General features: G+C 43.4%; 1 protein-coding gene across 2 annotated transcripts in view; it reads left to right on the top strand.

Moving 5' to 3' along the window:
* Window positions 1-11,661: 11,661 nt before the first annotated feature.
* SCHIP1 (schwannomin interacting protein 1) overlaps window positions 11,662-27,809 on the top strand; it is a 123,669-nt gene continuing 107,521 nt past the window's right edge. Inside the window, exons 1-2 of one of the 2 annotated variants that reach the window (XM_039241974.1) lie at window positions 11,662-11,750; window positions 12,277-12,972. In XM_039241974.1, coding sequence (XP_039097905.1) covers window positions 12,295-12,972 — 678 coding nt within the window. In that variant the 5' untranslated portion in view covers window positions 11,662-11,750; window positions 12,277-12,294. Of the gene's footprint in view, window positions 11,751-11,867; window positions 12,063-12,276; window positions 12,973-27,809 lie in introns of those variants that run through there. The other variant, XM_039241973.1, reaches the window with a different exon arrangement.

The following is a 27,809-nucleotide window of genomic DNA, read 5'->3' as shown; positions in this document are numbered from 1 at the left end:
AATCATGCCTGTGCTCAGGTTGAAGAATGTGGCTATAACTCACTGAAGTCAGTTCATAAGAGTGAAAAGAAATTCCTAAAAAAACAGACTCATTATAGGAATTCAAAGAATCTAGACTCACCTCAACTTAAATAAGAGTGTACTGACAGGTTTCTGTTTTGTTTTGTTTTTAACCAATTCTCCATGAGGTAAGGAGAAAAGAACATGTTAGCCTCTCCTGTTGGGTAATTTATTTACTAATAATGGCTAACTGAACATGAAACCGTTTCAGTGATTATTAAACCAAAGAATGGTCTGCTTTATTTTTCATAATAAATTTACCAGTTATAATTATGAATAGCTTGAAGAAAATTGTATTTCATTGACAAAATACAGAAGTGGCTAATTTCCTAGTTCCAGAATGGAGGTGGAAAGAGAATCGTTTTTGACGGAGTTGGGAAAAACTGCCGAGTTTCCATTGGGAAAATGTGCTTTTGTGCATTATCTCCCTGTCTGTGGATTTGTGTCCATCACACTTCCAGCTCCCACCCTGCACAAGGTCTAGTCCTCAAACTGCTTGGCACTATGTGAACACTTCCCCAAGAGCCATTCAAAACCCCTTTAATTTACTTGGTGCTTATCCTTGAAGGTTATTGTGAATCATTAACCAGAATGCAATGGAGCAGGAGGTCACAAGTCATATGGGCTCCGCTGCTTGCGCAGAGCCTGTTTTTGCAAACCTAATTTTGAAGGTTTTAATGTAGGTGTAATTGAGAAGATAAATTGAACACATATGCATATCCTAATAAAGGTATTCTTTGGAGTCAGCAAAGAGTCACATCATACTAAGCATCAATGAACCTATTACAGTGTAATAAAAGGGCAAGTTCTTACAATAGAAGATTATTTATAGGCTATTAGTTATTAGTATAATTTTAAAATATAAGCAGTAACAATTAGCAGAATTGATAGTATTGGAGACGCGGCTGTTTCCACCCACTGGTACTAATGATATTAGCAATAATTCTAATAGCAATGTCATTTGAAAGCTAAACCTTTTCCAAGTTCTTTATCCTTATGGATGTTTTTATCAGATCACTGCTGCATAATTTTATAAAAACTATTTCCTAGTATTCGTAAAAGTTACTGACATCATACACTAAGTTTTGAAATTTTGCATAGGTTAGAATAAAGTTTTAAGTGTATTGTGGTCCAGTACCCTTTCTCCAGGCAGAAATAGCAGTCAGAAAGTCAAATGTATTTAGGAAGTAGATTCACTGAGACTTGGATCGTAGGTCAGTTCCCTAGAAGCAAAGCCTTAGAGAGGGATTTGGATGCAGATGGTTTACTGAGAGATAAACCTATAAGGAAGTGAGAGAAGCAGTATAGAGAAAGGGGAAATGCCAGGCACGATGTGGATCAGATGGTTTGTTTGCCTGGCTCAATGCAGGTGGACAGATAAATTGTACCATTCAGGAGAGCCATGAGCTCTTGTAGCCAATACTCACAGCAGCTGGCGGTGACCAGGAGAAGGGACCCGCTTGGAGCACTAACAGCACTAAGTACATTTGGTGATGGAGGGGGAGGGGAATGGGGCTTGGGAGAGGGGATGAACAAGTGATTAGATTCTTGTATATAACACCACTTCCCTCATAATAATACCAAAAATCTAAGATTGCAGAAGAAATGGGAAAAGATTCTCATTTTACAAATAGTTTCCTCTAGCTTTTACTTTCTAGGTTAAAAATGCCAACTCTTTGGCATATTTTCATAGGATCAATTTTCTACTAAAGATATGTAAACTTTTTTTTAAAAAAGTGGTTTTTTAGAACTTTTCCATTTACTCTGCTTTGTGTTGAAAATGAACCCAAACTTTGTGTTCAAAAATGAACCCAGTTTGGGTTATTAGAGTTATCAGTACTCTAATAATTGAAGATTCAGTCCTGATATTACAATATTATGGTAGCTTTTAATGGAAAAGTATTATGCATTGTTCTTATGCACTCACCCTTTAGTCTAGAGGCCAGCAATCTGTGGGTGAGCCAAATCCAGCCTGCAGCCTGTTCGCGTATGAACTGAGAGCTAAGAAATTTTACATTTTTAAAGGGTTGCTTTAAAAAAAATGCAGCAGACTATATGACCCACAAAGCCAAAACTATTTACTATTTTTAGCCCTTTTAAAGAAAAGTTTGCTGACCCCTACTTCAGTCCACTATGACCCCAAACTTTTTTTCAGAAGTGTGCTGACCCCATCTATACTTTGAGATAAAATCTGACATTCAAAAACTTCAAACTAGCAAGTGATTTATGGAACCAGAAAATGATTTGTTTTCTAAAAGGACTCTTCGCAGAATTTATACAAATAAATTCTAGTTCATCTGAACAATTGTTTTTAATGGACTTCTGCAATTTATGCAGAACCATTCATTTTAAGTAAAATAAATCTGCATAATTTGTTTCATAACAATATTACTACCCATTTTGTGATTAGTGTAAAGAAACTGAAAATACAAACAGATACAAAGGTAAAAAGTAACCTGCAATATTACCATCCATCTTTATCCAGTGTTCACATGTAGCTACATCTTTTTCTAGGCATATAAACATTTAATTTTTTTTAATGTGGACCACATTGTATATATGATAGTATATATCCTCCTTTATTCATTTGATGTTATAATTTTCAAAAGCATCTTATTTGACTACATTTATTCCACAGAATGAATGTCACAATTTATTTAAACATCCTACCATTTTTTGACATTTAGGTTGAAGCTAATTTTTCACTATTGGAAATGCCACAATGAGCGTCTTTATGCATAAATCTAGATCCTCATTTCTGTGTCCTCAGGCTAGATTTTTAAAAGAGTAACTATTGTTTCCTCTCCCCCATTTTGTTCCTTGTCTCCTACAAACTCATTCTTCTTCTAGATCTATCAACCATGGAGTTCCTCAGGGCTAGAAACTTGACCTGTCTCTTCCCACTCTGTCAGCAGACATGTCACCTATACCCAGGCTTCCAAATACAATCTCCCATATTTACATCTCCAGCCCAGATCTCTCTGCTAAGCTCCAGATACCTACTTGTCATGTTCACTTGTATATCTTATACCATCTCAAATAGAAAACGTTCAAAAAGGGTTCAATATCTTCCCTTCTTTTGCTTGCTACCAAACTCCCTGCTTTTTGCCCAGTTCAGTGAAGAGATACCACCTTCCCACTAAATTGCTTATGATACACAGCAGGAGACTATGAGTGACATCTCTCCTTGCCCACCCCCATCTTTTCAGTCACCAGGTCTTATTAATTCTCCCATCTAAGTATATCTTTTTAAAAAAATTTTTTTAATGTTTATTTATTTAAAAGAGAGAGAGTGTGTGAGCAGGGGAGGGGCAGAGAGAGAGAGAGGGAGACACAGAATCCAAAGCAGGCTCCAGGCTCTGAGCCGTCGGCACAGAGCCCAACGCGGGGCTCGAACTCACAAGCCTTGAGATCATGACCTGAGCAGAAGTCAGATGCTTAACTGACTGAGCCACCATGGTGCCCCTAAATATATCTTTAATAGTTCTATTTCTCTCCATCTCCCCAAACCTCACCGAAACCACATTTATCTCCTCCCTGGACTATTATATTTGCTCCCTAATTGGTGGCTCTGCATCCACTCTTACCCTGCTCTGTCCTTCTATCTTCTTGTAGTTCTCCACCGAGGAGAACATTTCTAAAAATGTCAACCTGCTTTTACAATCCTTTTAAGCAGCTGTTAGGAAAAAGATCTTAATGGTAACTCCTTCTCTTGCCACGTTTCCCCTTCTCTCTTGCTCCAACCTAGTGGTTTCCTTTCAGCTACTCAAGTGAGCCAAGCTTCTTTCAGCCTCAAAACCTTTGTTTAAGGTGTTTCTTCTTCCTTGAACACCCTCCTCTTCAGCTGACAAACCCATTTTCAGATGCATCCCCCAACACACACTACATGCTTTCTCAGCATCATATGAGTCTACTCTTTGGACACTTATGACCAATTGTAATCTAAATTGTTGGGTATCTTTTTTCTGCTGTAATGTCTGTTTCTCTACTAGAGTGAACTTTCATTTTGGGCAAATAGTGTTTGTCTCTTTCACCACAATATCACCCAGTGCCACCCATGTAGTAAGTGCTCAATAAATACTTGTTGAATTATTAACAGTTATGGGGTATAAACTTTGTAAAGACATTCAAAACATTTTATCAGGGGCGCCTGGGTGGCTCAGCTGGTTAAGTGTCCGACTTCAGCTCCAGTCATGATCTTACCGTTCATGAGTTCGAGCTCTGCATCAGGCTCTATGCTGACAGCTCAGAGCCTGGAGCCTGCTCCAGATTCTGTCTCTCTCTGTCCCTCCCCCAATTGTGCATGCTCTCTCTCTCTCTCTTTCTCCCCTCCCAAAAATAAACTTAAAAAAAGTTTTAAAAAATATTGTCAAGTAGTATTCTAGAAAGTTTTTATCAAACAACTTATAAGCTCACCAATAGTATATGACTTTGTCTTTGATCACACTCATTCTGACATTGTGTATTATGTTTTAAATAATTTTAAAATATTTTATAGGAAATATGTAACCTCATTATTATTGAAATTGCCTCTCTTTGATTATTAGTGAAGTTGAATATTTTTCACATTCCCCCATACCTAAGTGATTATTTATCATGTATTCTGGGACACTTTTGAGAGTGAAGAAAGGTGCTGTTATACCAGGACAACAGATATAAAGCAGGACCATCCTATACAAGCCAAGATGGATGGTTTCCCTAACTCTTTCATTTTCATGTAGTCTTAGAACTCTGAGCATCTAAAGCTGAGAGCAGAGGCCCAAGTGGCAATCCAGGGGTAAATTGAAGATAAAAATGCTTTTTGTTCTAAATTTTAATATGGATGCCTTGTGCTGTGCTGTCCAATAATTCAGTGACTCACCCTGGAACTCCCTGTCACCAATGCTGCCTGCTTCACTCATTTACCTCACCTGCCTAACCCTTGGAGATTTCAAAAATTTCATACCACTCCCCTTTCATGATACGGCCATTGGCCCAAATTGCTGCAGGGACTGCCTTGCCCATAAATGCAGAGCTCAGAGACAGAGCCAAGGTTTTTGGAAGAGTTCCCTCCTTCTCCATCAAGCCGCCTCCTTCTTCACGTTCAGATGCAATCCTCCTGCTTGGATTGTACTGACAATGCCAGTAGTTATTTTCTGACTTGATAACACTTCCAAAGTCATGTCGAGAAGTGACCAGAACAGAGTTTTCACATCCTAGAGCATCCTGTGAGGATGTTCCTTTTTGACAGCATAACACATCAAAGCACAAGGCACATAATTTCTGAGGCACTTCATCTTGTACTGGGGTCATGTGCACATGGTTTCAGTGCCTATGACTTGTAACGCTTCCCTGAGCTCATGCAATGAGTCTACAAACTTGCATAGCTTTCCCCAAATGTCCTCTTATGTAATTGATGCCCTTCAGTGAGGCTCAAAACATAAATTCAGAGTTGCTTACAGATTTGCATTTTTTTTTTTTAATGTATTTATTTATTTCTAGGAGAGAGAGAGACAGCGTGAACAGGGGAGGGTCAGAGAGAGAGGAAGCCACAGACTGAAACAGGCTCCGGGCTCTGAGCTGGCAGTCAGCACAGAGCCCGACGCGGGGCTCGAACCCACGAACCGCGAGATCATGACCTAAGCGAAAGTCGGACGCTTAACCAACTAAGCCACCCAGGCGCCCCCAGATTTGCATTTTTAAGAATTGCTAGGAACTTAAGGAAGGTAGAATATAATGACAGAGAATTTCTGGAAAAAGAAAGACAATGAGAGTTTAAATAAGTTGAATGTTTGTCAATGCCATCTAATCTGAGGTATGACTTTCAGCCTTCCTCTTCCAATCTCCTCAACAAAGAAAAAATTTCCTTCTAATGGGGTTCCTAATAGAGCCCCTGTGTACTATTGTGCAGATTGTGCACTGTACAACCCTAGGGGCCACCACGTATACCACCTATGCAAAGGTGCCAAATGGTCCCTCTTGGCAGGCACCTGTGGTGCAGGTCACAATCCTCCTGGCACCAGTCAGGGCACAATCTGTGCAGCCATATGTTGAGGTCCTGACTTCCACCCTCTGTGTGACTTTTCCTTGATAAAGACAGACACTGTCCCTTGCTGCAGTTAGAGTTGCCTTATTCACCAATACCTGTAGACTTTTTAGAATAATCTTCATTTCATACATTCACCTCGTTTTTGTAAGCGCTGTAGTATCTGTCAAGCCAAGTGTCCTGGTTTCAGGCTTAGAAAATTAGGTCATTGGAGCTATCTTTTAAGGGCGGAGGTTGCCTAGTTTTTGCCACTTCATTTTTATTGAGGAAAATGCAGGAAATAAGTGCAATCTCATGGTTTTCTAGAGAACCAAAACATTTTAAGATGTTAATGTTTTTTAAAGGGATGTTTTTCATTAAAATTTAGCTCTGTAAGAGCGTCTGTATGGCTCAGTTGGTTAAGTGCCTGACTCTTGGTTTCTGCTCAGGTCATGATCTCACAGTTTATAAGTTCTGGCCCCACATCAGGCTCTGCACTGACAGTGGGGAGCCTGCTTGGGATTCTCTCTCACTCCCTCTCTCTCTGCATCCTCCCTTCTTGTGCACTTTCTCTCTCTCAAAATAAATAAATAAACTTAAAAAATATATATATATATATATCTGTAAATTAAAGAAAGAAAAAAATTACTTTAGGTGTATATAGGATCCATCTCCAAAATATCTATACATATAAACTAAAAGATAAGATCAACCATTGGCTCTATAGAAATAAAGGAGAAATACTATGCATTCAACCTGCCTAATGGAGAGAGGCCTTGGTTTTGAATCAATGGAGAAACCAACTTTGTATCTCCCAATAGGGAAGGTGATGAAGCCATTCAGAGACAGTTTTATACCATATTTCCCATAATATCTAGGATGAAATCCAAAGGGTCTTTAAGCTGAAAGAAGGCTTTTAGTTCATTCACTTACTCATAAGTCTGACTATTTGCTTAACATCATGATCATGCAGTCTAGTTGCCTTCATGAGGAAACTGAGGTCACGAAGTTGGTAAGAGACAGGGCTGGAAACTAAGCCCAGATGTTCTATATCCAGGACACTTGGCCCCACAGTGCTGTTAAATATTACCATGTAGTTAAATTCAGGTGGTGAAATGGGAGAGCATCTGTGTACTGCATGTGACTTGCATGTAATTCATGTAATAAAGATGAAATACAAACCTCTTTGCCAGCCATTTCTTTATCACTCTAAATGCCACAACTAACTCAGTGTTAGGGGCAATAATTTTAAAATTCGTTTGGGACTTTTGCAAATAAACTTTTTTTCTCAGCTCTCTATACTCCTTACGATCTAAGTATTTCAGTCATGTCTTTCCTCAAATGTTGCCTTTACAGATTAATGTCCTATAAATAGCACTGACCTCCGAGGAACATGCCGTCATCCCTACCCTTGGAGTATTATTCCAGTTTCCTGTTCATGACAAAAATGAAAATCGCAATCTCATGGTGGCTACCTTCTGAAAGGATTTGCTTTGGGGGCGGGGACTTAAAAAGATGAAGTTCACAACAATTGGAAATTTCATTTTCTGAGGTGTCTATACTCTTCCCTTACACAATTAAGTCTCCCAGCATGCTGAATATCGCTGAACTTGTTGACAGTTGAGGAGGTGGAGCACATGTGTGCACCGGGGAACAGCTGCTCTTGCCAGCTGCCTTCTCCTCTGCATAGACAGAAATACTGCCCAAGGAGCCTCTGCAAGGCAGAAGACTCAGAACTCCTTTGAACTTGCTGCAAAGAGGCCCTTTCTGACATGTTGCTCAGTAAATTTATCCATATGCATGCAGACCAGAGGGCACTGAGCCTTTCACTGGGTGACTAGCAGCCAAGATTCTGAAGCCAAGCTACCTGGGTCCAAATCCTGGCTATACCACCTAGGCTTTCCAGCTCTTTGGCATAAGGCCATGTTACTTAATCTTACTATCTTCAGCAATCTCAACTATAAATGGGGATACTAGTTTCTTCATAGAGTTTCTGCGAATTAAATGAATTAAATGTTATTATTAATAATCCCAGCATCAAATATATTGTTTAATGTTTACTTATTTTTGAGAGAGAGAGAGCATGAGCTGGGGAGGTGTGGGGGGTGGGGGAGGGTGGACAGAGGATCTGAAATGGGCTCTGCACTGATAGCAGAGAGCCCCATACAAGGTTTGAACTCCCGAACCATGAGATCATGACCTGAGCTGAAATCAAACTCTTAACCACTTAACTGACTGAGCGCCCTCCAACAACAAATATTGATGAAGCTTCTATTCCATTCTAGTTACTCTGGACAAAATAGAGAAATAGCTCCTTCCTTAGTGTATTTACTCCTTTAGAGTATTTTTTTCCCAGTAGGAGCTCTGATCCACTTAAGGGTTATAGAGTCAATGGTGAAGTGTGGGCAGATTTTGTTTTAAATGAATTAGGACAGGATTTTACAAAATAAGGGTTTTATGAAACTTTTAAATATTTTTATATGTATGTGTGGCCTGAGTCTTGACAGCAAATGGTTTTCTTGAGCCTAGTAGAGAAGACAAGCAATTAAACAGCAACCTTGATGCAGCGTTTATGATGAGTGCAGTGTCTCAGGAGCATGGGAAAGTTACCTGCTCCCCTTCAGGTGGGTGGTACAGAGAATCAGGAGCCTTCCAGGAGGAAGTGACATTTAAGCCCAGACATAAAGGATGAGTAGAAATTTGCCAAAAGAAGTGGGGGGAGGGTGGGCAGGAAGCAGTTCCTTTAGACAGTAAGGAGCCAAGGGGCTTTAATGGAGCCAGGAGAGACTTGCATTGCAGAAAGGCACTCTGACTGCATGCAGAGAATGGGCATAGGTAGTAGGGAGACTGTTCAGTAATTTCAGGACACAGTGGCCTAGACTGGGGCGGGAGCAGTGGGTGTTCAAGAGGGACAGGACTTGGTGATTGATGGGGGAAGGTGCTGCTCTGCGATGACACCCACTTGACTCACATCTCTGATGTCTAATTTACAAAGGTTGCAGGGGACAAAATCTAAGTGTGTAAGCCTCAAGCTCCTAACCTGAGGACACGGTCCTATAAACAGGAAGACAGGACCTTTCAATCACTTTCCAAATCATCTCTCCATCCTGCTGGACATATCTGTAGACTGTCGCCGGCCTAGGAATTGGCAGGGCTTTCTGTTCCAAAATGGGACAGTTCTTGGCAGGAGATGGAAGGCTGGAAACAGAATGGAAACTGGGCTAGCCAGGCACCTTGCATGAAGAGAAAAGAAAAAAGGAAACCTGGTACTTTCCCATCTGATCCAGAATATCTGGTCAGAAAATTATTTAAAAGGACAGATAATTCAGAGATATTTGGCTTGGAAATGCCATGCATTTTTGGCAGTGGATTTACCTTGCCAAATGTTTTTTTCTAAGGCCTTATTTTGCATTCCCTGAACACAGACCATCTGGGCAGCAGGGGGAATAAGTAGGAGCCCAGGAAGGAGTCTGGGTGGGTGGCTGAGGAGTTCCTAAGGCTTAAATATTGGGAGTGAGACCGAAACTCTTTATCACCCTGGTTGATCAATACTTATCTGTCTACCTGTGTCCTGCCCTAGAGCAGTGAGCTTTTCCTGACCTAACCCTTGCCAAGTCATGTGGTGATCTGAAAAGCAGCTATCTAGTTCTCAGCACTTGGCGCTTCCTACCCACTTCTCCAAACACTTTGAGGGCCACCACCATCCCACAGCCTGGGGGGATGGGGGGCGGGGGGAGCCAGCTGACCCAGGGCTTCACAGCAAGCTCAGAATCAAACCATATTTGGAGTACAAGGCAGGCTGTTTACAGATGTTACCATAAAAGACATTTGAAATTATAATCAGTCCTTTTTTACAGAAGAGCTGTGACGGTCAGACCAGAGGCCCCTTTGCCTGTATTCATTAAGATTACTGCTTCCAGGCAAGTTAAAAGATTAGTTTATCTTCCCTGGCTCAGGCCTACCTAGGACTGGAGTCAGTCACACTTCACTGAAATCACTGAAACAAAGGGTCAACAAAGGGTCTCTGCACCAAGTCCCACTTAGGACCTAGAAGAAAAGTCAGGGTGGCAGCCACTCCCTACTAAAGAATTCCAAGCATTCCCCTGTTCTTTCTTCTGGAGGGTTCAAAGCCAGGAGAGTGGCCTGGTCCAAGCTTGAATTCACTGGGAATAATTAGTAACAGGCCAAATCTGGAAGTTCAGGGAAACTGGTTTTCCCCAATCCGTTGTAAAATTAAGTGCTAGGGGTTTTTTTTTTCTTTTTGAATTTTTTTGAGGCATAATTTTTTTATTGAGGCATAATTGACATAAACAATTGTAAAATATTTAAAATGCATGCTATGGTTATTTGAGGCAAGCACACGGTGTGTAAGGATCACCTCACCTGTGTGTGTGTGTGTGTGTGTGTGTGTGTGTGTGTGAAACATGCAAAAGGGCATTTCCTTGTTTCCCAGTTCTTACAAGTCAACACTGGTTGGTTCATAGGAAATTCCTAATCCTGAAAAGGTGCTCTGTGACCCATCTATGCTTTCCAAGTGTTGGTATCTTCACTTCAAGGAGCCTTGTTCCTAATGAGATGAACTGCCAAATTAAGGGGACAAGTGTGCATTCTGAAAAAACCAGCATAGGTTTCTTTGACTAGGCTTCCAGAAAAATTTAAGGACTCAAAGTCAGTGCAAGTGCCAGGACCAGGTCACCTGATACCCACCTCTTCCCCTCCTTTACTGTCTCCTTGACTGGAGGCGGCCGACGGGGTCTTTAGAGGTTCGCCTAAACCTTTACAACAGATTCTCCACCAGCGTTTCAGATATCAGTCCCATCTTACACTTAGCTCTCCATTCCCCATACACACATCTCTCTGAGGTCAACCTCAGCGGGCAGCCGGGAGCGGGAAGGAAGCGGGAGCTAAAGCAACAGGTTCCGCCCACTGCCTGAACTTGGAAGGGGAGCGGGCAAGGCGACTGGAGCTGGGCGGTGGAGGGAGAGGAAGTGGCCGAGGAAGGTGGAAGGGAAATGATGGTGCATGACCACCGAGCACACGTCACTTCGGGCTCCCACAAGGGCTAGTGTCTGTGCGCGTGGGGCGGGGGGGGGGAGTAGGGAGGTCCTTCACCGGATCAGCCGGGGACTTCCGCGTGGGTTAGCCTGCGCCGCGCCCGCGCTTTGGGGTGCCGGGAGGCTAAGGCAGGATAAGGAGCCGCGAAAAGAGGGCTTGAAACGCGCCCAGAAAATATTTGTGTGTCTGGCGGTTAACATCCGCCACCCTCCCCAGGGTACCGCCCCTGCTAATTGGTCGGATCTGCATCTCTAATACCCCGTGCCCCTTTCCTCGGCTTTTTCCCGACCTCTCTGACCCCATGCCCGCCCGCTTCCCGCCTCAGACTGCTGCCGCGAAAACCGGGAGAACGGACCGCGCCGCGCCCGGCAGCCTCTGGGCATGCTCGGTGGCGGGACCCGCTCCGCCGCCGCGAGGGCGCGTCCTCCCTCCCCCAGGGCGGCGGCGGCGCCTGCAGCTACTGCCGCCGCGCCCCGGCCCAGCACACCTTCGGGGGCGGCGAGAGCCACCCTCGCCTGCGAAAGCTGAGAGCGCCACCCACCCCGAGCCTTCCGGCGAGCCGAGGGGGGGCCGGTCGGGGAGGCGCGGAGGCGGGAGCGAGACCTCCGAGCTGCCTTCGGTTCCTTAGAAAGTAAAGCTCAGCAGGCGAACCGCGCCGGCTCCCAGCCGCCGGCGGGGGCGGGGCGAGGCGGGGCCGGGTGGGGAGTGGTCTCGGCGCCCCGAAAGAGGTGTGAATTCAGTAGCCGCCCACCCTCTTCTCGGTCCCGCCCCCAGGGAATTATAATTCTCTGGGAAAGTGTAGGATTCTCAGAGAATCCTTGGGGCGGGGTGCAGGGGCGCTCCAGGCGCAAAATGGTTACAACAAAGTCCCTGCGCGCCCCGGGGCCCCTCTTACGGAAAGTGTGAGCGCCGGTGGCTGGGCACCCCCTTTGCTAATCTGAGGGTTAGTTATACGGGGAGGAAGTATGGTTGTGGCAGGGAGGGCGGGTGGGCGAATGGAAGCCTCAGGCTGGTGCGGGCGCTGGTCCCCAGGCCTCCTTGGGGGCGCACCTCCGACCAGGCAGGCGCGGGGCACTGGGCCGGGGTGCTTGCGGCGGGTGGCGGGGGCCCGGAGCAGGCTCCGCCGGGCAGCTCACTCTCTGCCTCCTCCCCCCTAGGATTACCGAGAGGATGGGATGGATCTAGGCAGTGACGCCGGCAGCAGCAGCAGCAGCCGCGCCAGCTCTCAGTCCAACTCCACCAAAGTGACCCCTTGCTCCGAGTGCAAATCCTCGTCGTCGCCGGGGGGCAGCCTGGACTTGGTGTCTGCCCTGGAGGACTATGAGGAGCCCTTCCCGGTCTACCAGAAGAAGGTGATTGATGAGTGGGCGCCGGAGGAGGACGCGGAGGAGGAGGAAGAGGAAGACGAGCGCGCCCAGCGGGGCTACCGGGATGACCGCTGTCCGGCCCGGGAGCCGGGGGACGTGAGCGCCAGGACCCGCGGCGGCGGCGGCGGCGGCAAGAGCGCCACCACTGCCATGCCGCCCCCCGTGCCCAACGGCAACCTCCACCCGCACGACCCCCAGGACCTCAGGCACAATGGCAACGTGGTGGTGTTGGCCGGCCGGCCCAGCGGTTCTCGGGGCCCCCGCCGGGCGGTCCAGAAGCCCCAGCCAGCGCGCGGTCGACGCGGCGGCCGGGGTCCGGCAACTGGGGTCCTCTGCCTTCAGCCCACGGACGGCGGGACGTGCGTCCCGGAGGAGCCCCCGGTGCCCCCTATGGACTGGGAGGCACTGGAGAAGCATCTGGCTGGACTGCAGTTCCGGGAGCAGGAGGTGCGGAACCAGGGCCAAGCGAGGACCAACTCCACCTCCGTAAGTTGGCCGGGGGTGCGTGCCCACGCGCACACACACGCGCACACACACGCGTACACACGGCGCGCGCAGCCCGCACGCCAGCTCCCGGCGCTCCCACCCGCCTGCGGCCCCATTCATCCTTCCGCCGGGGTGGGGGCCGGGCCTGAGAGTCTGCCTTCTGCTCCCGCGGGGTACGGTTGCTCAGTCTGTGAGCTGTCAGGGTTTGCAGGATGGGCGGAGAGGAGGGAGGGGCAGCCAGAGGGCAGAGGAAAGTCGACTTAGTGGAACTGGCGACTCATTTTAATGGAATTACTTATGGAGACGAGATTGTGAGTCACTTGCCTGAAAATAAATCCGGGGAGATTTTGGCACTGAAGCCAGTGCCCTGCGGGTAATATTTCAAGTCGTAATAGTTGTGGCGTTGTCGAGCGTGGTGGGTCTCCCTTCGATACCACTAACGTCTCGCCCATGTATATAGGCTGTCCCTGTGCACACGCTCACACTCGCCTGCCCACACCTCCGGAATGGCAGCAAGGTTTGTTCCGTCTCGCGTTTAAGCAGATGCTCCTGGATTTGAATGGGTGACCGTCCTCCCCTAAGACTTTGTTCCTTTCTGAAACCCGACCTGTTGTTGACCTGGGGAATGGAGTGCATTGACCTGCTAGGGTGAGAGAGTGTCTCGGTCGCCTCAGCCTGTCTGGTGAAGCCCTCCTTGTTTTGAGAAGGAGCCACTTGCAGTTCCTTACCGGAGGCTACTGCCTCAGTTCAGGAAATCCAGAGAGGGAGGGGTGCTGAAGTGGAACAGAGAGAGGGAGAGAAGGAGGGCTGCCATCTATAATAAGAAGCTCTGGCAGGTTTGCACTTGTCTCAACATCTTTTTTGCGCCCGAGAGGAGAGCAAATCAATGACTTGAAAGCGTCATGAATGTAGCTCCGCTATTTATCACTGTTTTGAGATAAAGCAACAGTTGTAATTTGAAATCGTTAATGATGTCCCTAAATGGGGCTGAAGGGCACACGGTTGCAATGAGCTGCTTTCCGTGTGTGGCAGCTATGTGGCAGTGTGGGAGAATGCTTGCTTGCAGGTGTAATTTTTCTGCTCCAGGGCCCCGGGGCTACCGGAAATTGGGTGCATGCACTTCTGACTTCAGGGATGAGGACAGTAACCGCATTTCACAGAGAAATTGGCACGGTTTCTATCAGAGAGAGCCCTTGGCTGACAGAGCCCACTGGTTAGTGTCCCTTGAGAAACTACCTATTAAATTAACACACTCATTTTAATCCCAGCTGTTTACCATGGCCACTAGCAGACGTGGAATCTTTCCATTACAGCCAATCCTATCTCTTATACCTTGCAATGGAAAAACATCCTTTTCCCACTTAGTGCCTGAGAAAAATGCCTGATTAAGCTCCCTGGACTTAAACAATGACTTGAAGATAAGCACATTGCATTTACTATTTACTATTGCATGACATTTGTACATTCCAGGAGAATATAATAACTGGTATACACGCAAAGTTAGGATTTGATGATCACAACAAACCCCGTTATTTAAAAGTTATTAAACAAAATGTTATTGAGCACGTGTGTGCTATGTGCTAAATGCAAGGTCTGATATTCATTGCTACAGTTACACATCTCTCCATGTGAGACTTGAATTATGGTGAGGGGCTTCTAAGAACTTAAAATTTAATGAATTACTTAACACCATCCCTTCCCCCAACACACACACACACACACACACACACACACACACACACACAATTGTTATTATGAAGACTTTGTGAATCTTATCTTGGGCAATCTTTGACACCCAAGGTGTCTCCTCAACTATTGAACAATTTGCATTATTTGGGTTCCCTTCTCTCCACCCCAGGCCCCCCTGAAAATGCCCCCTCTGGGCATTTCCTCCACAAGTTACACAGAGAAATTTGGAACCCATTTCTTTAAAGCAAGTATGTGTACAGAAAAAGGGGGAGGGAAGAGACTTTGAGGCTGTTTAATCAATTTTACCATTTTTTGGTTTGTTAATAACAAAATTACTAGTCAGTGTCAGTTTAGAATAGTGTTTTTCTCATACTGTAAGCTACCTATGAAATCACCTTAATATTTAAAAAAGAAATAAAACAGTAAGCTTGGTTTTAAAAACTTGCTTTGGTTTTATGTAAACACTAGGTCATGATGTAAAATTTATTTCTCACTATGGGTCTTTGTCATAAAATTTGAAAAAACACTGACTTAAATCCTGTTTACTCCCGCCTGGGATAAGTGGGAGAATTTATAACTATGCGGACAGAAACTTGAAGAATAACAAAGGAGTCATGTAGAGAAGAAAGCCTATCTGGAATAAGATGTTCAAATCAAACATTTTTGCTCCTCTTTAAAAAAATTTTTAAGTTTATTTATTTACTTGAGAGATAGGGAGAGAGACTCTCAAGCAGGCTCCATACCCCCAGTGCAGACCCTAGTGTGGGGCTTGAACTAATGAACCATGAGATCATGACCTGAGCCAGAACCAAGAGTCAGACATTTAACCGACTGAGCCACCCAGGTTCTCCTTTTTGTTCCTCTTTAATTTTTTAAAATTTTTTTTCATTTTTGAGAGACAGAAAGAGACAGAGAGTGAGTGGGGGAAGGACAGAGAGAGGGAGATACAGAATCCAAAGCAGGCTCCAGGCTCTGAGCTGTCAGCACAGAGCCCGACGTGGGGCTCAAACCCACAAACCGTGAGATCATGACTTGAGCAGAAGTCAGATGCTCAACTGACTCAGCCACTCAGGTGCCCCATTTTTGTTTCTCTTCAAAAAGCTGTATATAAATACATATAAATGGAATTAATACAGAGTACTGGAGGAAGTATATAAAATGAAAAACAGGGGTAAGTTCACCTGTGAAGAGAACCAAATGAGTTCTTCCCACCTGAGGGTTTTGCCTATAGGGTTGCCTTTCCTGGGAATCAAGAGGCTTGTTCTTTCCCATCATTCCAGACTACTCAGCTCTCACATCCCTGACCACCCTCCCCAAAGTAAAGTAAGGCACTTTACCCAGGCACTCCTTGTATTTTTTCTTAGTGCTTATCACTACCTGACATCTTGTTTGATTCCCCTTCATTTTTGGTCTTTTTAGAATCAGGTTGTAGTGTAGAGGTCTTGCCTCTCTTTTAATTGTTCTTACCTAGTGCTTGTGATAGTGTCTGGGATGCAGTAGGGTCTCATATACTGAATGAATAAATGAATGAATGAATGAATGACTGGTTTATTCGACCCACACACCCAGACCTAAACCAACCCCCTCATTTTACAATTGCAAAAATTGAGGCCCACTGAAGTAAGTGATTTGCCTAAGGGCCTACTAAGTAACTAACCTGTGAAAGGTTTTCTTCTTATACCAGACTATGTTTTTTTTTTTCTCATTTTAATACTAAAAACAAAGTATTGAAGTAAAAGGGAAGGAAACAGGCTTCTACTTCTAGGTTTCTTATATGACAAGTCCCCTCTTATGCTTCCCTAGTAAGTATTAAGGACAGAAATAAATTAGGAGATAACCAACATACCATTACTTATAAATCTCTTCTCACAAACATGGGTTAGTTTTCATTTGTTTTGATGGAATAATGGCTGCAGCAAAACACTCAAAAGGAAGAACTGTGTTGTTCATTCAAAAATGTGTTGACCATCAGCCTTCCATAATCAATGAAAATTTAGAGACAAATTTAAAAACACACAACATTTAAACCCTAAGGCTGGCCTTTCCTTCACGTAGGGTTTAAGCAACTTAACCTCTCCCTTGGTGTCAGCCAAAGAGGACGGGCTTGGATGGTACCAAGAACTGTCTTTGGGGTCAGAGCTCTGAGGTACCAGAGGGAGTCCCTGAAGGAAACACTTTGGTGACCTTGCATCCTGCTATCCTGCTAGACAAACTTGCATTGTCTCAGGTGGCCCAACCTCCTTGATGGCCCAACCCCCCCAACCTTGATGTCAGAGCCTTGAGGGCGGCAAGGTTTCTTTATTCCACTGTCTCATCCGCAGTAGCTCAGGACACACATGGGGGCGGGGGGAGGGGAGCTGTTCAACCCAACAACCAAAACTACCCCTAGATGTGCCTCCCAGCTGGCCTGCCCCTGCTCATCTGGCTTCCACCTGTTTCTCACTGTCCTCCCTTGGGCCTGCATCGCCACAGGTGTGTGGCCCCCATCAAGGGCCACACACAGTAAAGGAGTAAAGAAAGATACTGGGGATTGGTGCTTTTGATGTCAGATCTAGAACCAGCTGTGACAAGTTTAAGAGAATCCTGCTCCCATATATTCGTGTTCACCCTAAATTCTCATCTCCCATCTCCCTGCCTACTATGACTGGTGAACTGGCTTGGGTCATCCTAGGGAAACCTGGATTCCCTCTTCTCAGTGCAGACCCAAGCAGTCAGCTTTCTCTTTCCTCCTGCTTCTCCTGGGTCTTTGTCTCTGTGTCACTCTTCTGCCCACTCAAGGGGCTCCCCTTCACATGGCCAGTTGGGGTGGGGATGCCCATTGCCTCAATGTAGTCCTCTTCCTAAGTGGAGTATAATCATACCTCTTTTTCTCAATGGTCTTTGGTTTGAGATTTTCTCTTCTCAGGGTCTGAGGTCCTCCAAGTTTAGCCTATTCTGTCTAGAAACTTACATTCTTTGTTCTCCCTCTTCTCCCCCCCCCTTTTTTTTGAATCTTTAAAAGAAAAAAACTGTTGAGGTAGAATTGACATACAATCAACTGCACACATTTTAAATGTGTAGTCTGATGGGTTTCAACATATGTACACCTTTGGAACTATCACCAAAATCAAGATGAATGAACATATCTCTTACTCCAAAAGAGTATCATGGTGCCCATTTGTAATACCCCCAACCTGTCCTTTGCAACCACTGGTCTTCATTTCTATCACTGCAGGTTAGCTTACAATTTCTAAAATGAATGTAAGTAGAGTCATAGAATACGTACTCAGTTTTTGTCTGCCTTCTTTCACTCAGCATGTAATATTTTGTGATTCATCCATGTGTTTGTTTATATCAATAGCTCACTACTTTCTGTTGCTAGGTAGTGTTTCATTTTATGGATATACCATATTTCCCTGTTGATGGACATTTGAGTTGTTTCTGGTTTCTTTGTTGTTGTTGTTTACTTTTGAAAAAGTCTGTGTGTGAGTGGGGACGAATGGAGGAAGAGAGAGAGAATCTTAAGCAACCTTCATGGTCAGCATAGAGCCCAACTCAGCACTTAATCCCATAACTCTGGGATCAGGACCTGAGAGAAATGAAGAGTAGAGCACTCAACTGAATAAATCATGCGGTTCCCCATTTCTAGTTTCTGTCTATTATGAATGAAAGTGCAGTGAACATTCATTCATAGGGACATATTCTTTCATTTCTCTTGGGTAAATACCTAAGAGTAGAATGTTTGGATCGTACAGCAGACAACTTTAGAAGATGCCTATTTTCCAAAGAAGCTGCTTCTGTCACCGTGATTATTCATGCACTCACTATAACCTTGGCTTCCTCTCCCACTGGTTGCTCCGTTCCATCTCTGTCCTTGGGGACTTGCAAAACCTCTCTCTTCAGGTGACTGTGGGGATTGCTTCCCTCTCTCTTAAAACAATGAGAGAGTAAGAGGATCACATCTTACACCCAACCAGAGTCAAAAACAAATTCCCCATTTTTAAATTCAAGAGTTCTAGTTGTAGACCCAACACGTTTTAATTATGGTTTTATTATTTTTAGTGCCTGTGACAGGTACGTTTCCTCATTTAATGAGAAGATAAGAATAATTTTAATCGACCCGTTAATTGAAAGCAAATTCTCCTGATGAAGTTTTTTACAAAGTGCTTGAAAATAATTTGTCTTTTTATTTGTTTGTACGTTAACTAGTAGCAAACTTTAAATTACGTACATTTCTTCCTATAATGGTAGTAATTACAGGTTGTTTTCAATGTATTATTCTGTAAGAATTACAGCCCAGATACTCCATCTCTATCAGTAATATCACTGAGAGAGCTTGAATGGCTGAGTGGTTTGTTTCTGTAGTTACTTGAGCTATGTTTAAATTGTGTGAATTCCCATTTTTATAGACAGAATCAAAAGGTCTTTATTACTCCTACAAAGTATTGTAAAGTTTGTAAGTTTAATAAGTCATGTGATTTGGCAGCCCAGGGTGTAGCAATGAAAATATTCTGTGTGGTATGCAGCTATCTCTTATTCCTTGTTAGTTACAGGGCACTACATAACATTGGTAAATCTCTTTTTTTAAATCATAACCAGAAATTGCCAGGGCTAGCTGTATTCTGTGCTTCAACTCTTAACCTTGAGATGTTTAGTGCCATCATTGCCCTGTTTTTCTAATTTATGTTGATATTTGTTTAAGAGCTGCAAAGGCTGCTCTATCCATTAGCATGTACTCAAGACTTTAAAGACATATATATGGTTGGATTAAAAAAAATATTAGGTTGCACGGGCACCAGGGTAGCTCAGTCGATTGATTGTCTGACTCTTGATTTTGGCTCAGGTCATGATCTCATGGATTTGAGGCCTGTGTCAGGCCCTGCACCGAGCATGGAAACTGCTTGTGATTCTTCCTTACCCTCTCTCTCTCATCCCCTTGTGCTTGTATGCTTGCTCGCTCTTTCTCTCTCTCTCTCTCTCAAAATAAATGAACTTAAAAAAATTGGGTTGCAGGTAAACTACAAGTTCTGGGGCTGTGTGGGTATTTAAACTACCATCACATGGTTCATCCTATAGTGGAACAGCCTTTGAAAGTGTTGTAGGTGGACTAAAGGAAATCTTTGCCTACCAACTAGTTAGCATGTAGCTGTCTGTTAAAACACCCTAAGGAAAATTTTCAGGACAGTGCATATCAGTAAAACAGATGTAGACATTCTCATGACACATTCACTGAGCTCTTTGATCACCACCACTGACATCCTGCCGCTTTCCTCCATCCATGTCTGGCTCTGCCATGCCTTCAAGTCCAGATCCTGTGCCTGCCAGTCCTTATTACTTCACCCCGGAAGGCCCAGTGTGAGCCCTTGGCTTCATAGCAGCTGCACATGCTGCCATCCACAGACCTGCCCACCACTTGCTTCTCCAAGGTCCACTCTGGTTCAGGGCCTCACCTCTTTGGGAAACTACCTGCTCATTTGAGCTCTGAGCATCCGCTCTTTGGAACTTTTTATTCCACTTGTGTACCACTTTTTCATACTTAGCTTTTCAAAAAAGACTTCCCAGTCTTAAGTGTTTTCATGTTCATAATTATACATTCCATCCTCATGACACCTAAAATTTGAACAAAGCAGTAATGATTCCTGTTTTAGAGATGGTAATACTGAGGCCCAACAAGGTTCAGCGATTTGCCTGAAGTCTCAGGCCTGACAAAACTTAGACCGACCTGTCAATTTCTGACTCTGCTTCCGGGCTCTTTCAGTGACATTGTCTTTTGTTCTCAATTATCTTTTTGTGGGTATGTCTCTTATCTACCCAAGTGCTAATGATAATAACTCCAGGTCCTTTCTTAAAAGCTTGTCTAAACTCTATGACATCTGCATTTAAAAATAGAAATTTGTTTTTACTCCCAGACCTTTACCCTGAAGATGTGAATGGTCTTGTTTTCTTACTTTTGAAATTCAGTCCCAAGAATTTTAACAAAAAGGGCTTTTGCAAATTCTTGTCTTGCAGCTTTAGGCTCCTTGAGCTGCTAGGTAGGACAGATGATCCTTTATACTGTCCATGATTGGTAGATTATCTTGCATACAAACTTTTGTAGAAAATCAAGTGTCAGTTATGAAATTGAACGTTTTTAATAGAAAAGTAATAGGATTTTAAAGATAGAAAGGTTCCAAGAGGTCTCCTCATCAAACCCGCATCATTTTCAAAGGCAGAAACAGGTCTATGGAGATTAAACGTCTTGACCCAACTTCATGCAACATCCTCAGCCCAGGCCTGACTGAGTCTGGAAGTAGATTCAACTTTTTAGCACTTGACAAAAGTTTTCCTTTTATTTTTTGTGTCTCTTTTTCTTTTTTTAAACCAACATTTTCAGGCAATTATAAAATTGCTTTCTTCCATTCAGACTTTAGCTCATCACTGTGTATATCTCTACCAACAGAACAGTGGTCTCCCTGGGTTGACAGTATTTTCCATTATTGCTTCTTTTTCTGTCTGTCCAGGCTCCTTTCCACTGGGCAACACAGTCCTTCCCTCTCATGGGGCCAGTGGATGACTGGCACTTGAGAGCTTTGCAAGGAGCCACCTGAGTTCTAAGAGGCAGAGAGGGGAGCAACGAGGGTTAGGGCTCACCCTTCCGTAGGTCACTTCTTTGTACAAAGTCCTTCTGTTGACTGTCAGACCATGAGGCAGAGCTTGGGTTCAAAAAGATAGGGGAGAGAAGATCTCTGTGCAGCTCACCTGCAAGTAGAAATAGACTTTTAAGTAAATAGTTGATTATAAGCCCCTGTGGAAGGAAAAGAATAAAACCAAGACAACACTAGAAAGTTAAGCATTTGTGGAGTTCAGTAGCAGCCCATGAAAGAGTCTCCATTACGGCATCAGTCTTCGTCAGAATGTGGGTGAGAACATAGAAAAAATGGATGTCAGGAAAGGGAGACGTGTTTGGGTTTTTATGTTCCTTGTATGATGTTTCTCAGTTTCCCACTTAAATTTGTAGAACAGAGCCATCGCTAATTCTTGTCAGGGTCAGGACACTTGTAATAACCATTCTTCACTTAATCAAGCCCATCAAATCTGTAAGCGCCCTCACTCTTTCAGCTGCTCTTGGTTTGTTTCTTTGCTTTGTTTTGTTTTTGGCTACTCCTTCACTGTTGTAATGTTATTTTCCTTACATATTTGTTACATAATTATGTCAAGCATGTTCTATCACCAATCTTTATCACTTGTCTTTCTCTGTTTTCATTCCTTCTCATACTTAAACTAATTTTATTCTCCCTGCTTGACATCATTTTTTAACATTTGTGTCATTTTAGAGTATTCCCATTTTCCCTACTTCGGTGGGATTTTCTCCAGAAAGTAAACATAATGCAAAGGAAGATGGTTTAGGCTAAGAAATACTCAGGTGATAGGAGTGAGCTCAGCCAGTGTTTGTTCAGCTCAAGGTTGATGGTTTTTTAAATGTACTTGTGAAATATTTTTTAGTTGTGTGTAACTGATATGAAGTCATATTGAAGCAAAGCTTACTGGAAGCAAAAGAGTTACCAGTTTTCTTCCATCTAGTTTTGTATATCAGATTTCCTGATAATTGCCACTTGTTTCTGTACATTCTCTTATACCCCTGAATCTCCACCCAAATATTTTATATTTATTTGTAATTGAATGACCTTTCTGGTATATCCATCATCAGCAATATCATGTTCATTTTTTGTCTTCTTTTATTTCCTTCCATTTCTCAAATTTACTCCCTGGTATTTATGCTTCTTGAAAGTGATTGTGGATCTTTCTTCCTTGGGATATTAGCATAGTATATATATTTTTAAAAAGCTTCAATTTTTATGGTTTACAAGAAGCCATGCATTAGTCAGCAGCTGATTTCGGCAAATTTATCAATTCAAGAGGGTTTTATTGCCCATGTCTTAATAGAGATGATTGATCCTTCAGAACTCTTTCTTGTGGAAATGAATGTCCTAGTTATTCACAAAGTTGGTGTTTTTTGTGGTGTGTGTGTGTGTGTGTGTGTGTTTATAAAATATTACAAAAACCTTCTATCAAGAAAATGTGTGGGGTGGGATTTTCTCGGTGCCACTCCACTTGTCCAGATGGAGGAGGTTGGTTTTCACGGTGCTTGACAAAAGGCGGAGAGACCAGCACGGGTCTCTACAGCCTCACAGCTCAGCCTCCAGACAGCAGATTACCTGTCAGCACCTTCCTGATGAAAGGGGAGCTGATCTGGCATGTTGTTGTCCCCTCAGCAGTACACACCTATTGCTTTCTCCTCTAGGGTCCCCTCACTGTGATCCTCAGCCTGCCTCTGTTTCCTCTCTTTTGTGTGCATGTCACCTGTCTGTAGAGAATCAGTTCGAAGTCTGTCTGAAAGTGGCTCCTCTAGGACTGGGTGCCTCTGATGACCGGGACTCCTGGCCAGGTGCCCTCATAGACCAGCTGGTGATGAGGAGACAAGGGCGGGCACTCTGCCTGACCCGTTAGCTGTGGCCAGGGTCCCCACACTCACTAATAGGTTGTAGGCATGCTCAGAACAAAACAACAGGTAAGTCATGGCAACTACCAAAGTAATGTAATTTGATTCTGCTTCCTTCTGGGTTTGCCATATATGGAAAGAATTTTGCTGTCTAAAAAAGTTTAAAAGGAATGAGGTAATTTCCTCATAATTCCTAAGATCTCCAGTAGTGTTGTAAATTTAGATTTGAGGTTAGAGCATTAAAAAATAAAAACAGAATGAGGAAAGCGGCTGTGTTGCAAAATGCTGGGGCATTTTTAATGTCAAGTCCAGCAGCATAATAACTTGTACCCCTTTTTGCCACGCAAAGAAGAGTAGTGTTAAACTTATTTCTAAAATAAGAAGGGCCTGGACCTCTGGGAACCTGCACAGTGTCTTCATAGAAAAGAACATAAAGGCTAATCTCCACTCCTATAAAAATAACATGTTTTCAAATAGTTTCAAAACCAATTTAGCCTTCTGTTTTTCTCCTCATGGCACCAGTAGCTAAAAATTATACCACTTATGAAAATTGCAGACAATTTTTTTTCTTTGTGCAATCTTACATAATTTTTTGGTCCATTTTGACCTGGTCTGACATTTTATTATGCGCAACTACATCTTAAGTGCTCTGTCCTTTTTATTTCCACTCTAAAATTGGTAAGGAGTAAGAGAGAAGACCATTGGGATTTTATTTTTGAATACTTAAATTATGTAACCAGTGATCTCCTGTTAAGGTTGTTACTCAGCCTACAGTGGCCCCATAGTCTGACCTAAATAGCCCTTAAAGTCAGATCTTGTTCTGGGAGGAAAAACTTGAGGCTGCAGTAATTTTAAAGCTTTTTGAATACCCGCTCTACTCTGGTATGTGGTTTCAATGTTGGACTGATTTTTCTTGTGTTTCATATAGAAACACTCAACAAAGCAAATGTACAGCTGTGGTATGTGTGCTAACATATGAGTAAGACCCTTATAGAAGTGCCAGTGTGCTGGTGGCCAAGTTAGAACTCTGTGTTACCAATAAACAATCACACTGGAAATCTGAATATTAGAGCTGGGAGAGATTCCATAGCAAGGATGGCAAAACAGATGCTCCCAGAGGCCGTGTAGGGAACTAACGAGGGCAGTGGGTCAGCAGGGAGCGGGGACTGGGGTGACCTGGAGGGCATTTCCCAGCCCTAAATGGGCAGCTCTTCTTCCATACTGGCTGATTTGCTGCCAGAATGTAGTTTCAACATTCTGATATAACAGGAGAAGCCCAACACCAAGGTTTTAAGGAAAATATCTTGAATATGAAATGTTGGCATATAACTTAAAAAAACAACAACATGTAATTTTGTAGAGCTAACAAACATATCAAAATATGGCCTCTGGGCTACCAGCTTCTCATCCCACACCAAACCCAACCTTTTCATTTCACAGATGAAAAAACTGAGACCTAGACAAGTTACATGACTTTTTCTAAAGTGGAGGTGAGGTGGGTGAGGTGGGGTGGCTTGCTAAGAGGTCTAGATATGAAATACTAGAAATGAGAGATGCTAGGAAGGAGAACTCATGAAGTGTTCTGATTTATGGACACCAGGGAAGCTTCCCCCTAACCCTTTCCATGTTTAAAATAATTGGAAACAATAACATCCAGAGGGGGAAAAAAAGTAAGAGATAACATATACACCTTATTCTATTTTACTTAATTCTTATACACATCCCATTACTTAGAATTTACTTTCCTCTTTCATCTGCAAAGCAGTTCAAAAACTGAGTTTTTATTTGGATTCTGGGAAATGTACCATAATTCATTTTTCATTATTTATGAATAATGAAAAGAGAGGAACTCTTTAAAGACAAGCTACCTTAAACAGTGACATGCCCATGTGTGCGCGCACACACACACACACACACACACAATGCAGGATATGTGGTCTCAGTTCTTTTATCTGGAAACTCCTCTGAGACCATTTAATTCAAGAGGTGGTGGTAGGGGTGGTTTTAATAAAATTTCTTGTTATATGGAATATAATGAAATTTCAATATTGCCAAATCATATTTAGATTGTATTTCATTCTAGCTACTACTATATAATATACTATTGAAAGTATAGAAGTTGGGAAGTTTGTTTGTTTTCCTCTTTAGAACTACTGGCTCTCAGTACAAAGTCAACACAGGTTTCAAACAAATGAGAGAAGTTTGGGGTCTTGATTCACTTCCCTTAGGAAAAATAGAAAACACACTGTTCATTTAGCTTTTTAAAAGTGACCTTTTATTTTGGAATTACTTTAGATTTACAGAAAAGTTACAGAGATACTACAGAAGGTTCATGAACATCCTTCACCAGCTCCTCCTGATGTTGATACCTCCTAGAACTGTGGCATGTTTCTCAAAACAGAAATGAACATTGATGCCATATTATCACCTAAACTACAGGCTTTATTTGGTTTTATATTAGCTTTTACAATTAAAAAGGTATTACAACTAGTCAACAATGTAATAAGTAACATAGCCTTGAAGACTGTGACTTGAGAGAGGGAAGAGTTGGGTCCTACCCCCCCGCCGTAGTCTCCCGTACCTCCCCGCAAAGTCATCCCAAGCGAACACGAAACCTAAGCAAATATTCCACTGTGTGTTTGCTTTTTGTAAATGCATTTTTAAATGTGTATTTTATTTTTGAGAGAGAGAGAGTGTGTGTGTGTGTGTGTGTGTGTGCACGCGCACGCATGCCCATAAGCAGGAGAGGTGCAGAGAAAGACAGGGGACAGAGGATCCAAAGCAGGTTTGGTGCTGACAGCACAGAGCCCAATGTGAGGCTTGAACTCACTAACTGTGAGATCATGACCTTAACGGAAGTCGATCGATCGCTTAACCGACTCAGCCACCCAGACACCCCTATAAATGCATTTTGAAGACAAGTCTAGTCCCTCTTCCAACCAGGTTGCCTTCCTCAGTCCCTCCTATGTGGAGACTGCTGCTTCCCACTGGGGAAAGCATGTGCAGTGAAACAGAATCGTAGGACAGAGAAAGAGAGAGACGCTTGCATACCTGTGGAGGGTACAGCTCTAATCAGGAAGGCGGGCACAAGGAGCCATCTTGGGAGTTTTCCAACGTGACATAAACTGCATACTTGCCCATTGTCTACATGCCTGTGGGCTGTAAACAGCCACAAGTTATCACTGTCTTGGGGATATTATTTGGCTCGCCAACATCCAAATCTTCCGTTTGTTGTTCTTTAGGAAGCAGCTTTTTGGCTTGGGGTTTGCTTCTTTAAAGTCAAGCTTCTAAAAATATATAAATAAATAAAGTAAAGCTTCTGGTGGAATTGCAAAGGCTCTGTGGGCGGCATGAAAGTTCAGGCAGAAGGGCATACAGTACAGTTGACTAGAGAGAGGTGGAAGTGACCTAGGGGATAAATGCCACTCAAGATGTGAAATGAGTGATAAGTCATGGGAATACATTTGGGAAGTGTCACAGATTAGAAATAACATGAAAGCGGTTTGAGACTCTTGCAGAAGTGGAAAAAGAAAGGAAATGGACATATCATGATATTTGGTATTTGTTGACTGAATCATCAGAATTTTAAAAACTAAACTACCAATGGGCACACCCATAGTTTTGTCAGCAGTAGGATGTCCCCGTGACTCCATGATTTCTCATGAAGAGGGTTTCCTGGTTAGTCATTCTCTGCCTTTGGTGGCCTGGCATGACAGGATCGGTGATTTCCTCTTAGGCTTATTTAAATTTCCCAGAATTCTTTTACTAATTACATGTTCAATGTACTGTGGATTATGATACTACTAAGTAAATGTTTCTTTCAGCAAAATTCATAAAATCACATTGGAAACAGTGCTTTCTAGACTGCAATGTTTTGAATAGATGCTTCAGTGTATATACTCTTTTGAAATTCATTAGATGCTGTGCTGGAGGACAGGCTATTTTGGCATCACTGACCTCTGTTCTTAGGTCCCTCCTCCCATGGTGGATGTTCATGGGCTTTGCACCCAGTATGAGTTACTCTTCCTAAAAGATTAGCCTGGGTTCCTTTTAGGGAGTTGTCCCTTCCCTGCTGTGTGTGATTTTGGTGGAAGGGTAATTGAAAGTGGCTGACTCATGTTCTGGAAACCTCAGTTGCAGATTCTCCCTCCTCTGGTGCTGCTGCAGGTGGAAGAGCCCCTCTGGGACTTTGAGTCTGGAGCACTCATGGCAAGGCCCATGGGAGCAGCCAGAGGCCCTTGCAGCAATGACTGCTGCCAAACCCTTCCCGTGAGGGACTATGTCCTGCTTCTGCTAACCATCCTCCCTTGCCTCCCTTGCTCTCTCCGTGTTTCCACCTGCTGCTCCAGGGTCCAACTCCTGGTAAGTCTGTGAGTTTAGGTTGGCCAGGGTTGGTTTTGTTGATTTCCAATCAGGAAACTTAGCTGATAACAGCAAATAGTCTCTTGACTTATGACTCGAATTCATATATGATATCTGTAGGCTCAATACTGCTAAGTAGAAGTTTTTAAGGTTTTTAAATCTTAAACCGAATCATTGAGTACCAAAGGTGGAATAGATCTGGCCCAATCCTCTTCATTTTACAGATGAGGAAATAAGCACACAAAGCAGGAGAGACTTTGGATGTGTCATAAACAGAACATCAACATCCACACAGAGACCTCATAGCTCATCTGCCCAGGGCATCATG

The sequence above is a fragment of the Hyaena hyaena genome, unplaced genomic scaffold (genome assembly GCF_003009895.1).
Source record: "Hyaena hyaena isolate Hyena2069 unplaced genomic scaffold, ASM300989v1 scaffold_203, whole genome shotgun sequence".
Lineage (NCBI taxonomy): Eukaryota > Metazoa > Chordata > Mammalia > Carnivora > Hyaenidae > Hyaena > Hyaena hyaena.
This window is presented reverse-complemented; position numbering and strand designations above follow the sequence as displayed.